The sequence below is a fragment of the Dicentrarchus labrax genome, unplaced genomic scaffold (assembly GCF_905237075.1).
Source record: "Dicentrarchus labrax unplaced genomic scaffold, dlabrax2021, whole genome shotgun sequence".
Classification (NCBI taxonomy): domain Eukaryota; kingdom Metazoa; phylum Chordata; class Actinopteri; family Moronidae; genus Dicentrarchus; species Dicentrarchus labrax.
The window spans coordinates 32,171,326-32,186,271 of NW_026136719.1; the positions used below are offsets into that span (position 1 = coordinate 32,171,326).

At 40.1% G+C, this 14,946-nt stretch overlaps 1 protein-coding gene across 2 annotated transcripts in view; it reads right to left on the reverse strand.

Moving 5' to 3' along the window:
- The window catches only part of lrrk1 (leucine-rich repeat kinase 1), a 79,442-nt gene that overhangs the window by 18,723 nt on the left and 45,773 nt on the right, over positions 1-14,946 (reverse strand). For both annotated transcript variants that reach the window (XM_051379964.1, XM_051379965.1), the window contains 5 exons: positions 12,444-12,714; positions 7,588-7,757; positions 4,702-4,899; positions 4,476-4,615; positions 4,105-4,242 (listed from right to left, as the gene is read on the reverse strand). In XM_051379964.1, coding sequence (XP_051235924.1) covers positions 4,105-4,242; positions 4,476-4,615; positions 4,702-4,899; positions 7,588-7,757; positions 12,444-12,714 — 917 coding nt within the window. The remainder of the gene's footprint in view (positions 1-4,104; positions 4,243-4,475; positions 4,616-4,701; positions 4,900-7,587; positions 7,758-12,443; positions 12,715-14,946) is intronic.

Here is a 14,946-nt window from a genome sequence, read left to right on the forward strand (position 1 = left end):
GATACATACATACATATATCCCTGACAACTGCAAGGAAAGCTGAAACTACAATCCCATCTTATCAGCAGGGGGGATATAGGGGAGGAGGTGAATGACTTGACATCAACTGATAAAGGCAATGGAGACATTGATTGACAGATACTCCACAGCAACACGTCTCTAGCTGATCCTGCTCTCCTCTTATCTTGTAGAGCTCACTCATCTTGAATACTCAGAGCTCAGATTGCCCTGGTTGTATTTCCTCTTGCCTGCATGGCTCTCTACTCCAAAGAGCACCTTTGTTCATTAAATGTGATTTAAAAAAAAAGCAAAGACAAATTCCACTTTTGTTTTCCACCTTTCTCATCCATCTCATCCTTGAAACCCATATCTGAGGACCAAAATACCAGAGTGGATTCCTGTTTCTGAACGGTCACAGATAGTGATTGGGAGACTCTGCCCCTGTGGGACTTCCCAGAATAGCTGCAGAGGCAAACAGGAGTGCAATGCCAAAAGCACTCAACTACTTCTGTGGTGACATCACTTGCTAGTGACTCCAGATATACTTGATGTCTGTGGTATGCTATGGCACCACAGAGGAAATGGAAAGCTGTGGCATATTCATACAAGCAAGTCTTTGTCTAACCTTCTCACTTTACAGACAGAGACTCTGTCCTCTCATCCTCGTTGAACTGCACATCTGAATTTCAAGTGCTATGTAAAACCTCCAGCTACGACAGCTACAGAGCTGGTTGCACACTTTGAATTATTATTGTCGGTATAACTTATGTGGCATGTTAAGCTGAATAGTGTAGTGGATAAACATAATGCAGAGCACAAGGCCTCAGTGAATAGTTTGAGGAGTATGAAAATGGCCTTTACAGTACTGCCCAATTAACCTTGTGAGGCAGATGGACTTCCAAGATCACAAAGTCACGAGGGAATCCATCTTGCCAGGATTGGTGCAAACCACGTGGTTCCCATGAGGAACTACTGACAGCTACGGCATGAACTACGGGCATGGTTTAACGCTAGGTGTGTGTGAAGTGACTGACCGAAAACAACAACTCTTGAAAGAAGAGCAAAGAATGGCACTGAACGTTTTTCTTAATGGAAAAGATGTTTTCTTTCTACTCCCGACTGGCTTGGGTAAGAGTCTATGTTATATGATTCGTTGAGCTGACTGGTTTAAGTTTGCCCCTGATAGACAGATGGTTCAGCCAATCACATGCTGAGTATTTTTTGGAGGTGCCTGCCCTTTTCCAAACAGTTTCCAACGATGACTTGCCAGATTGTTCTGCGTAACAAAATATCTGCCGCAGTCAGGTTACTGCCTAACTACCCAAGGATAAAATCAACAAAAAAAGTCCTCAGCCAGATAGAAAATATCTGATCAAGACTATTTAACCAAAATAACTGTCTGGGAATGTCCAGGTCAAACAAATTTTGGATCAGGTCTAATTATCCTTGGGTCCTTTTAGGATTGCTCTCTTTTTTGAAAATTAGTCAGGTTCCATTAGGTTTTTCTTGGATCTGTTTCAGGTCAGATCCAACATTTTGGACTTGATTTGTAGCCACAGTGCATGTGATCAGCACTCAGCCAATCATAGGAGTGCTGATCGTTGTTTTGGCTTTCATATTTTCTTTATTTCACAATGAGAGCAACAGAGATAACTTCATGCAACATTAACATATCAAACCCTGCAGTGCATTCAGAGAACTAAATGATGTGGATGAGAATGGATGAGATTGTTTTATCTGGATGACATATAATAATAAAGGCAACCTCATAAAATATTTTCTCCAAATAGACAAAAATCTGCTGTCAAGCACTGTTTTACACATTTCCAGACAACACATTAATTCATTACATTCTAACCACAATAAACAACTCATGTTTTGGACTCCTTATAGTCACTTTGCAGTCTTGATATTATCCAAGCCTATAAACAAACAGCTTGTAACAGCTTTCTAGTGGTGTTACTGTACATTGTCCAGATCCTCAACTGAATAATACATGTCTCATTTCTTGCCAAGATACTCACAGCTGGCAAACACGTTAACAGCCATGGAGCTGATTTTCATTTATTTTCCTATTATACTCCTCAGTCCTGCCCCACTCCCTCCATCATTTATTCTCTCTCCAGCCTTGCCTGCGTCTCATTACAACAGTCAACCACATCAAAAAAGTAAATTAACGCCCAAGAGAAGAGGAAAGGTATTAGATTTGCTGAGGTCAGCGGGGCTGATGAATAGAGGTGGAGGCTTACAGATATTTTTTCTTCGCTCTTCCACAGAGGCAGGGGCCAGTAAAACAGTAAGCCCTAGTAAAGCTAGCCTCCCTGGGGAGAGGAGGAGGTCAGAGCAGACTGGGCCAGTCATATCAGACTAACACACTGCTGTGATGTGTCTGGAAGTCAACACAGAGAACACCACTGATAGCATTTACCAAAACAGATATGTAATATTCCCCTGTCCAATGCGAAGATGTGGTTTTCCTGTTTTATAACATTATAAACTGTACATCTTTGGATTTTGAATTGTTGATTGATTGTTTCAGACAAAACAAGACATTTCAAGTCTTCCTGGACAACTGCGCTGTCAAATCATCGAAAACAAATCTACAATTTTAAGCTAAGCAAATATTAATTGCAGTACTGGTACTAGCCCTTATCCACACTGGGTTGGATACTGAACCTCGGTACAGTACATTTATGGTACCGAAAGTATGAAAGCTAGCATCGGATGTCTATTCAGATTTCTCTTTGCTCATATATTTCCATTTTCGTTTATATTCCATGAAGTATAAAAAAAAAAACAGTATCGAAAAAGTATGGTTTTGTATCTGTACCAGAATCTAGTTTTTGTGTGGATGTAGAGGTAGTTACTATACAACCACGTTAAAAACCTGCATGTTTCTATAGCTTTTCATCGTCCTTTGCCAGTAAAGAAAGCATATGGTACTAATCAGACAGTAAGGCAACATGCTGCAGAGAGGAAGTAGCCAGTCAAAACAATCAGCCTGCTAACTGTGAATCCCCTGTAGTGACAAGTAAAATAAATACTGAGGCAGGGGCAACCCTTTCGTTTCTAACACCTTCTGCTCATCCATCAGTGGATCAAACTAATTTAAGCACTTAAGCGACCGCCCTCCGTCATTAATTCAACATGTGTCCCATGTTACGATCAAGTGCCTCCAAAAAGACTTTCATATGTATTCCAAATGGATGACATAGAGGTACAGTGAGGAGCGGCAGGATGACAAAGACCCCCTTTGGAACAACCCCCGGTTGAGTTTGTTTTGAGATAATCCTTCTGTCTTCAGTTTGGAATGCAAACCATGAGAGGCATGGACATAACCTAAATAATACTCTTGATCTCACGGAAGAGAGGGACATTATTAACACTGTTAGTAGCATGAAACAGAGGGTGTCCATTGTCTCAACCATGGTCTTATTTGGTTTGAGTAAGAAGATTTAAAGCCTTGTGGCTTTGTTTTGTAGCAGTTTACATATTGTAGAAATTATATCCTGACCGAGGCACTAGGGGAAAAGTCATGAAGCATCCAAATAGTAAGAGTTCAACCCACAGATTGGATAAAATATAATATTTTTGTCACACAAAATTGTATTTTGTACTGTTTATAATTTGTGGTTGTATTGTATTTAGTTTCTTATTTACCTCTTTGAGCGCCCAAATGTTTTTTGTTTTACAATTCTGTGACTTGGCTGTTGTTACAGTGTAATTTGCTAGTAGCATAAACAAAATACTCTTTAGCAATACAATTTAGCTGATTGTTCAAACTTAATGTTATGAAAATCTGGCAATCAGTTTCAAGATATAGGCATCTATGTACGGAAGCAAAGACTGGCCATGTTTGCAATTAATATATATATTGTTTTCTCAAGATAATGAGATAAATTAACTTAAATGAACTAATCTCGAGATAATGACATGAAAAAAAATGTGCACATTTGTTCTCTGCTTCCGTATGTATGGACCGACAGAGTGACATCACCAACCTCACCATGCTACCCACTGGAAAGTAAATTGCCATCAGCCTAACAAAGACAGAAAATGCTACACACATTGTATAATCTAGGTTAAGAAGAGGCAGACAGTACTTTTTCATCATACACGATGCCTGGTCGGATCTCAGGAGCCTGGTAACCCGGTGTGCCTTCCACCCCCAAGGCCCCCTCACGGAAGGATTGCCGAGAAATGCCATAGTCAGACAGTTTAATGTTGACCGGATCCTGCACCTGGAAGAAGACACACTAATGAGTGAACAAGCTGAATTGAGTGATAGAAACATCAAGAAAAAAGTCTTTCATGTATAGTATTTGGAATGTCTCTGCAGGGAGAACAAATGAAATAAGTTTAGGACTTTCACCACTGACAAAGTCTGATATATTGTTTCATAATTATATAAGAATATTGTCAATAAACTAAAATGAAATATGCATGGCTTTCTCATGGTAATTCATATACAGACCTCCAGAGACCACACCAGAATGTTGTCAGATTTGAGGTCACAGAAGATGATGCTCTTCCTGTGAAGGTACGCCAGTCCTGCTGCAATCTGATAGGCTACTCTGAAGGTTAGCATGTGACCAAGGGGCATGTACCTGGAGCCTACGAAGACAAAACATAACTTCATGTTCCAGTGACTCGCAGACTTTAAGAGATCTGAGGATGAAGAACTCTCTTCTTGCCTTTACCTTTGTTCCTCTCCTCGAGAACAGTGTTGAGGCTGCCCAGGGGGGCCAGCTGCAGGGCGAAGCAGAGCGGATGGATGCTGATGCCCACCAGAGAGACGATGCAGGGATGCTGCAGGGAGTGCAACATACTGGCCTCCTGGCGAAATTCGGAGAAGCTCCGGCACGCATCTGCAGACTGAAGGTGTTTCACCATGGTGTCTGAGGAGTTAAAAGAAGGGATCATTTCAAATGGGATATGTAGAGAATAGATCTTTACTACTGCTACACTACTGTGCACACACTTACCTGTACTACATATCCTCACACATACCTAAACATTATACAACTTGCACTTATACTTGCAAATACTTTGCTAAATACTTTGCCTGCTGTAACTGCTTCACACGTTTATACTGTACATACCTTTGCTTATTCATGTCTGCCACTTACTATTCTATTTATTAACACTATATACACCAACCGTTGATGTGGTAGAAGCAGGAAAAATAGGCAGCGTGAGGATTTGAGCGACTTTGACAAGGGCCACATTGTGATGCAGCTCTTGTGGGGTGTTCCCGCTCTGCAGTGGTCAGTACCTATCAAAAGTGGTTCAAGGAAGGAAAAGAACCGGAGACAGGGTCATGGGGGGCAGAGGCTAATTGATGCACAAACTGCTGAAACCATGCTGGTTCTGATAGAAAGGGGTCAGAACACACAGTGCATCACAGTCTGTTGGTATGGGGCTGCTTATGGACGGGACTTTGATACCGCGGTGCCACCCCTGATCACTACTGGGTAGACTCTGGTTCCAAGTGGCGACAGTAGTAGTATTTTGGTGTCATTTTTGTACGGTGGGAGGAAGTGGAGACACGACATCCATCTTTTATATGTCGATAAGGCACCTTATCTCCCTGTCGGTCTTTAGTTTGGAATCCATTTTTTCCACACATCTGGTTGTGTGTTTTTTGGTTTTTGTTGGGAGGGGTTTGGGGCTGGAGAAGCAGGCCAAGCCTTAGGCCATGTGACAGGCTTAGGATTTTGGAATTACTGGAAAGATGCACTATCCCAATAATGAAAATGAACTACTACAAACCTGAGTGTTTTCATCACAATATATGATAATAACGATATTATCATATATTGTCCCATCCTTACTCTGCACTTTTGCACTCCTGCTTAGAATCTAACCTTCATTTTGTTGTCTCAGTACTTGCGTTCTGTGCAATGACAATAAGGCTGAATGTAATCTAATCTTTGTTCCATGTCCTCCTTTTGCTATCTGTAACTAAGGTCGTCTGTGTGTGTAAATATGAGGAACAGAATGTGTGACAAATGAATCTCAACTGAAGGTCCACTTTCAAAAACATGTTAAGGTCATTGTAGAATTCCATTCACATCAGATTCCATAGACCATGTTTGAAGAGAAACCATTCCCCCATGTACCACTACCTAGTAACATGTGAGTGATGTCTCCATGTGATGGGATGATTTTGGCACGTAAGATCAATGAACTTCCTGAGGAGAGAGATTGATGGGTTGGGCTCTGTTGACTGTGTTCTTTCTGTAGTGAGAAAATTAGATTGTTTGGAACAGCCACTTGGATTTGAGTCAATTCTGAGTGCTTTTGTTACAGACTAAACAGTGTGGATAACAGAGTTGTTTGTAGTATTTCACCGAACTTGTGACGGCAATAACTAAGCTGACATTGATCTATAACTGCTTTCAAAAACAAAAATGATCATATTCTGTGAGCACTGAATAGAACAATTGAGAATGCAACATTGATAGTTTAGTAAAATTTCAAATAGCAGGTGCATAGAGCCATGTATCAGAGGTTAGTCTGGCAGCAGCCCGTATATGGACTGACACGAAGCTATGCTGCAGTGTCTTGGACCACTGACATTATACACTCGGAGAACTCACACTACGACGTAATCATGACCAAAATCAGCCCCATAGGTTCTGTTCCTCGGGACAGATTCATAGCTGACCATGTTTATACCGCATAGAACTTGGGAGGGGGTCAGTATTGTATGTTAGTGCAACCTAATGCTAATGGTAACAAACCTGCTGAATCATGACCTTAAGCAGAGATTTGCTTCTTGGCTACAGTAAGCTGGTTTCTGATTGTCTCCTGCGCCTTTACACAGCAAAACACAAAGTCAGTCTCCCGCAGCCCCAGTGCAGAGGTATTAGAGCTAGGTCGGAAGAGTCATCTTACACATATATAATAGTAAAAAACTGTTTGCTACATAAAGATACAGTGGAGTCATGGTGTCCTGAGCAGGGAAAAATGTCACACTCCCTCTGCCTGTGATGCTATCGCAGCCTCTCTGTGGTTTGTTTGCAGAGCCAGTCTGCTCCGTGTGCAGCTGTAGAGCGACCAGCCAGAGTTGGTGATTGTTGGAACAGTAGAAAGACTTCTGTCTACTTTGAATTAAGTTACAGTATTATAATGATATGCAAGGCAAAACTACCGTTTTTGTCTATGGAGCCTGGTGGCAAGCTGTAGCAATATTACAGTTGAATCTGGCTAAACAAAAAGTCTGTAGGGATCCTTTTCATAAGGTTGTCAGACATTTAGAATAAAAATTTTAGTCAGTGGCAAAAACAAGAAGTTATAGTGGACGTACTTTGATGGCATATTTGTCCCCAAGGATAAACATGACTTAATGTTGGTCATTGCAGCCCTCTTCACAAATATTTTCACATCTAACTCTGTGAATTAAGGGGTTAGACAGTTTTTGTAGTTCCATTTTCTGTCCCATTGTTTTGGTCTGATATGATGCTCTAGTGAGACATCCAGTGGCAAGTGAATTTCTTGTTTACAATGTTGCTTCCAAAAAACCCATTAAAGAATTCCACTGAAAACCAGAACCGTCATTCAAAGGAAGAACATGCCTCTACCTGTGTCACTGCTGATGGTCAGCTGGCGACACTTCTTGAAGTGGAAGCGCTTGACAGCCACCGGCTGATCACAATATCGGGCTCGGTAGATGATGGTCCCACTGCCGCCCTGGCCAAGGATGTTATTCTCCCCCCCAGAGTACTCCAGCTGGGCCCTCTCCAAAAAGAGCCTAACACACACAAAGAAAAAAAACATGTACACACAAGCGCTGTGGTTTATCATCAAGTCCCAAATACTGACAGTTTGACATTTACTGTTACACGTGCATTCAGACGATTAGACAAGTTGGAAACCAGAGAGCTGGAACAAACTTCTGAAACTGAACTGGAGCTTGCACCAACTTTGACTGCCTTTAAATCCAGGTTTAAATCTCTTATGTTCTCCATGACCTTCAGCTGTGTTTCCACCCAAAGCAAGTGCAAGTTGGCCCTCACAAATACTGACTCATTCCATGTCTGAAAGAGAAATCATAATTGATCTAAACGGAATGTGAATGATCGTATAGTACCTCACTAGTTAGCGTAAACATGTTGAAAGTGTGTAAATAAAGTTTTTTTTTAGTAGTAAGTCAGTCCATGGTAACAGCTAGCTCTACCAATCCGAGACTTAGCTCTATTTTGGGGGTTAAAATACTGCGATGAAAATGTAAATGGTTGGATCAAACAAAGTTTCTGCAGGTTTCAACAGGTTCAATTTAAAACCTTTTTATTACCATTATGAATGCAATATAAAAGACCTAGCAAAACACTGTCCAAAGTAAATGAAGGAAAATCTGTATTGGTTCCACGTTGGTTTCATTTCACAGTTGTTACAGCGTTATCAATACTAATTTCCCGCCTCATTAATCCAATACATTTTTAAGACCTGTCAAAATCAGATTTAAGATTTTAAAAATTCTGATTATTGGACTTTTTGCCGACACTTTGCTAAAAGACTTGATAATTGGCACAAAACATTACCTATCAACAGCTGTACTCCCAAAACATCAATATTAGCTAAAACCAGGCTGGACAAACTCTCATCCGTCCAAAAACTTCACATATCTGTCAAAACCAGCACCACCAAGTTCCGATTACCCCCAATCAAAGCCTCAACATTAACCACGTTGTCTATTGGTCACATCTGAGAAACATAGCCTCTATTCCATCAGCTACAGGCTGACAGTGGGGCTGCATTCCTCGCCCATCCCTCTATCACCCTCCACTCACAGGCCTTTGATGTGCTGCTTCAACCACAGGCACAACATAAACCAATCAAGATGGTGGCTTAAATGAGCTCCAGGCCTCCAGTCTGAATGATTGAGGCACTTTAATGTTAACTATGGAAATGGTTTCCTTGAAGGCCAGACATCTGCTGGTAACTCTGCAGGAACACAACTGCTGCAGTCTGAGCTCACATTTGCTTCTAATTACTAAATCTTTTTATTTAGCCCAATCAATCAAGTGTTAAGAGTAGGAACGTCCTAAGAAGATCTTCTGAGATGTTGTATGTATATGTCAATCTTTATCAAATTTGTTTTAAGATCATTGCACTCTGCTCAAACACTATAATATATTATTATCTTATTTAATTCATACTAAATTGCTGAGAACTGACTGAACTGTTTACCAATATAAGTCATAACTCACTTATTGTAACTTTGGGTTAAAGTGACCAAAAGCACAAAAGAGTATGGTAAGACTCTGATAAGTACTTATGGTATAAGCATGATAATACACTCTGATTAGCCCCAATATGTAGAAATAATAGATAGAACTAATAGAACTGAAATGAAGCGATCTTGTCCAAGATTGTCTAATGTTATATCTCAGTGTCACATGCTCCGTGTGGGAGTCAGTGTTTTGGTTTGTTTAACTACTTGTGGCACAAGCTGGATGTTTTCAACCATTAATCCATTTTAAAATATTTTTTTAATTTAATTTTTTTTAAATTATCATCATTTATTTATTCATTGTTAGATGACTTTTACAATCATTTATACATTACATATATATTTCAATACATTTTTACTTTTTTGTTACTCCACAAAATACCCTGGCAACTGCAAGTCTCCTATGATATACCCCTGGTTGGGAATCACTGGACTACACAAAGTGTCTGCTACCAAATGTTATAATGGTGTAACTTTTGGTGGATGTATGCCTTACTTTGTTAGAGGTATCACTGAAGTGTATGAGTGATATTGTCACAAGCTTTATATGGATTTTAATTAGAAATGCAAGGGAGATGTCAAGAGAGAATGTGTGGATGTGTGAGGGTTTTGTTTGTGAAAGTAAAACATGCAATGTAATATATTGTCTGCTATCACATTTTTAATAAAAGATCAATACTGGCCAAAGCTAACAGAATAGTCTAACCTCATTGTGTGCACACTTATAGCATCCAGCTGTAAAAGTGGATGATGTTAGTTGGTGGCACTCATGTTTATACCACCATCCATCTTACATTCTTTAGGAGCTCCAGTACAAAACATTTGCAACTGCAATTGTACTAATATTTGGAGGGGCTGTTTAACTGTTGCAGCAAACATTTCCAAGGGTCTGTGCGATTTTACAGAGACAGAGAGATGCTTGCACAACTGACCACCCACCCACCCCTACACCCCCCATGCCTACATACGCACAATGTTTCTGAGAACTTCATGGACTGTGTATGTGTGTGTAGGACACAGAGGCGGACTGAATATTTATTCCAATAGTTGAAGGAGTGGCGGTTACCCTTGAGCCCTGACAATACATCAACAGATGCTGTCACTGGCAACAAATCAGCTGAAACTCATTATGCAGCCAAAGCCCTGGAGAGCTGCTGACTGTCACCATCTCTGTGCGTGTGTGTGTGTGTGTGTGTGTGTGTGTGTGTGTGTGTGTGTGTGTGTGTAGCCGTCACTTAGCATGTACCGTTTGAATTAGCCAGCTCCTGTGGAATGTGTCTGGTGGAAGGACCGATGAGCCTGTCACACTGTGACAAACCTCCACAGACTGGTGTCATGAGCATCACGTTGGCCATTAAAGCACAAAACTAAAAAGGTATTTCTCAACCGTGAGTCTATGGACACTTAATGGTCTGAGCAGCTGCTGCAGGCGGTCTGTGGAAGATTTATCTCATTTAAGTCAGACATACTGTATACAAATAAATATAATATTCTAATATCATTTTCCTGTTATCTTAAAATGATCAAAAGGCAGTCAATTAGCATCCAGCATTGATTCATTAACACACAGGCCAACAACAGTTAGAGCCTCAGCCTGGGCCTACAACTCGTCTACAGCAGCAGTGCAGTGAAAGCAGCTTCAGTTCTCAGTCAGTGTCAGACGAGATATATTCAGCCACAGTGCTGCTGTACACTCAGAGGAGACAACATACAGCCTTGAAGGACTGAAACCTACAAACATGCTCTGGGTCACAGTTATGTATGCAAAGTATGAGCCGTTACAGGGTCTGACAGCAGTATTGATGAAAACTGAAGCTTATCTGTTCTGTCTGATGTGTGAGACGGATGACTGAAAGAGCATGTCTGAAACACATCTACAGCTAATGTAATGTCTAAAGCTGAACCAATGTTAGCTTATCACAGATATGTCGGCTGACAAGTATCAAGAAATAGACAAAGGTCAAAGATATATTTGAGGTCTAGAAACAGTGTCTGTGTGGCATAGTTTGTCCACCAGATACATTGGCCTTTTTATCAGATTTAAACTGAAATGTGCTGTAGCTGTGCCAACAGATCTTAAGTATTACTTTGGGGACGACATAACTGCTAGAAATAATGCCTAAAGCTTTTAGAATTAAAGGTGTCATATGTATGATTTGAAGTATTTTGATTAATCCCTTACTTATTACCAATGAGTGAATGGGTTGTACTGTTAACTTGAAGAAAAATTAGACCTTCCCCAACTTTCTATGGGAATATGGATTTCTGTGTAGAAATATGGGTAGGATTTTCTGCAAAAACCCAAAGGATGTGCACTTTAAGCCTTCTACCTCCACTTCATTACAGAGTGCAACAGCTAGCGTTAGCTCATAAATGGAGCTCGCTAAAAAAGACACACACAGAGTCCAAAGACAAAGCTAAAGCATCCAACTAACTGTAAGTTAGCCTTGGCTGGGGTTGGCTGGCTGTGGCTTGACTTTGTGGTGTGGGTCTGGTGTTGGTTGCTTCATGGTGCTGGCTGAGGGTGTGCTTTGTAAGCAGCAAGCTAATTAGCAGCATGGACTCAGTGGTCTAAAACAAATGTAGGAACATTGCAGATAGTAAGTTATTCTTAATATTTGAGATGATGGCCTGGATGGTGCTAGCTTACGCCTACAGACTGTATGGAGCACAAACAACAGGACGCTGACTGCAGTTCACTTCATGGTCACTGGTGTCGCTATTAACAATGGTTTTCTGAAAGTCACATAAAGAACTTTAAGTTGGACTACACCAAAATTTTCTCGTGTGTTTCTTGTGACTAATTTGGCGGAATATGTAACCCTAGAAAGAGTTTTATTGTATTGTTCATAATGAGGCCTTGTGGAGTGTGCTGTATAGCAGATTAGTGTGACTGCTTTGAGTTGGAAGCAAGATTTATTGTTCTTAAAACCAGCTTTACTGGTGGAAACATTTTTCTTTTTAAATAAGTTGTAACAGTTGTAACAGGACAAATAGGCGTACTTTGCATACTGTTATTGTGTGTACCATTATTAAAGATACAGCAATATCCTTAAGCAGAGCTTTAATCCATTCTTCCGATATACCTGCCCTGATCCTGCCTTCTATCTATATCCCACTGATACTAAGTGAGACACTTTCCAGATCTCCTCCACAAGTTCCAGTCTGTAAATTGAAATGGTCCATTAAATGGTGTCAGTTTACCGTGCAGGGAAGTCAGTCATGAAGAGTTCTGGGACCAGCTCCTGAAGGCTGACTGGCTGCTCAGGGTGCCGAGGACAGATGATGTACTCTTTCTCTACTGCAGCCAGGACACAGTCCTCCATGTTAAAGTAATGAACCCCTGCACCCCCTCCTTCATCATCATCTCTTTCATGTCCTCCTTTCTCTTCGTCTTGGCCCAGTGAGGCACAGAGGGGACAGGGGGAGTACTGCTCTATGAGGAGACTCCCATCACTCTCACTGGCCGTCAAAGCTAAAACAGAGGACACACAGACAAAAAACATTTACATGACCGGTTGCTGGTGCCAATAGTTTCACATTTTAGGTACGTAGGATAAATATTTAAACATTAAAGAGAGCACAGAACGCACATATCATACACATCTGTTTAGTGCACAGGTAGTGCATTAATTAAAGATTATATATTTGCTTAAAAAAGCAGCAAAAACCACACTCCCTCTGCCTGTGTTGCAATCGCAGCCTGTCTGTGGTTTGTTTACAGAGCTGGTCTGCTTCGCGTGTAGCTGAGTAGAGCGACTGTTTTTATCATCTACAATATCGATATACATTTGAGTATAGCATATTTTGTTTTATGATATTGTATCATTTCTCAAAAACACTATTGTTTTTGTGTTTAAAACTCCAACTGCAAGATAGCAGTGTTGTAAACCGATAGGACACTATGACAGTTTTCCTAAAATTAGACAAAAATAAATTGCAACACATCGCTTTGCTTACAGTATCTCAATATATTGAATCGTAATCCCTGTATCATGATAGTATGCACTATGACACGTATCATATTGCCAGATTCTTGACAATACACAGCCTTAGATATTACAGAGATATGTGGGTCAAAATTACAAATATATAGTTTTTGTGGCGAATAAAAGCAATACTATGGCTGTTTCTGGTTAAACAAAAGGTCTATCTCTGTCGGGATCCTTTCCATAACATTGTCAGACACTTATAATACTCTGAACAACAAACAAGCACTTTTAGTGGACGTCCTTTGACGGGGTATTTATCCCCAAGGACGTTAGCTTACGCTGTGGCCATTGCAGCCATTTTCACAGATAATTTCACAGCTAACTCTGTGAATTAAGGGTTTATAAATAAAAAATAAATAAAACTCACCAATAACAGCTTTGTGTTATTGGTGAGTTTTATTTTTTCTGTTGTTTTTGTCTGAGATTCTGGTGCGACATCCAGTAGCAAATTCATTTTGTATATAAACTTAAAAAATACTCCTTTACTAAAGCATCACTTACTAACTCAGGAATTACCAACTACTCTCAAGATCACACAATCACACAATGTCCAGTACCTATGTGGAATCAACAATTAACTTGATGACATGCAAGCAGCTGTTTCTCAGGGTCGCTGTGTTAGAAAGTGCATTTCCTGGTACGAGCCCATTTCCAACTAGAAAAAGTTTTTGCAAAATATGAAATATCAACTTTTTCTGTAGTCTGTGGTTTCAAGAAGCTCCAACTTCCAGTTCAGACAAAATATTCGCAACAAGGCAAGTTGAAACTTGTAACTACTTTCAATGTGCTGGTCTGCAACATCCTGAAACCCTGCCAGTTTACACCAATGCAACCGCACAAGATGTTGACTCGACCATTTGACAACGCAAAGAGCCGATTGGTTGTTGAAACAGGTGACATGCTTTACGTTATAAAACAGCAACCAGTTCACAACCCAGCAACTTTTCCCTGCAATGTTCTAAAACAATCATTAGTCTGAACTTGGCAGCACATCCAGTATGGCTTGCTGGTTTACTATAAATAAACGTGTGTAAATCAACCCACAGAGGGTTATTAATCATTAAAACATACGTCACATTTCATGTCACTGATGTATTTGTGCATTTTCTGTGCATTTTCTATGCAATAAAAACAATCATCTTTAAAATGACATAATGGTCTGTTGCTGCCCTCTGGAGTACCATTGTCTGCACGAAACTTTCTCAGTTCTTTGGAGGTAATTACAGTTCATCACATCTACATCCGGCCTTCATGTGGCCTTGCACATTCTATTGCTGGTTTGAGCACAGAGTTCAAGACAAGGTACGACATTTGCATTTCTATAAGCATTTTTTAAGTTGAAAACTATTACTGGATGAAATAGGATATTGTGAAAAAGAAGATATATATTTGTTCAAAAATCATTATATATTTAATTATGAATCAGATTCAACTTGAACTGTAAAGCTGTATTTTCATCATGCTTTCAAATAGGCAATGCTGGAAAATGATGAATTTCTAAAACTAATCCGTTTTGGATGTTGAGTCTGTTTAGACTTTAGATTTAATTCAAACACAAATTGTTTGACCTAACACATCAACACAGTAACAAACAGAAATGTTAGTGACTAGTTGGTGAATGTAGTAGAGCATTGAGCAAATAGAGAACTAGATATCTTGTGCAAGAGTTGGAATCTAGAGCTGAAAAGAGACTGCAGAGTTTCTTCTATTGTATC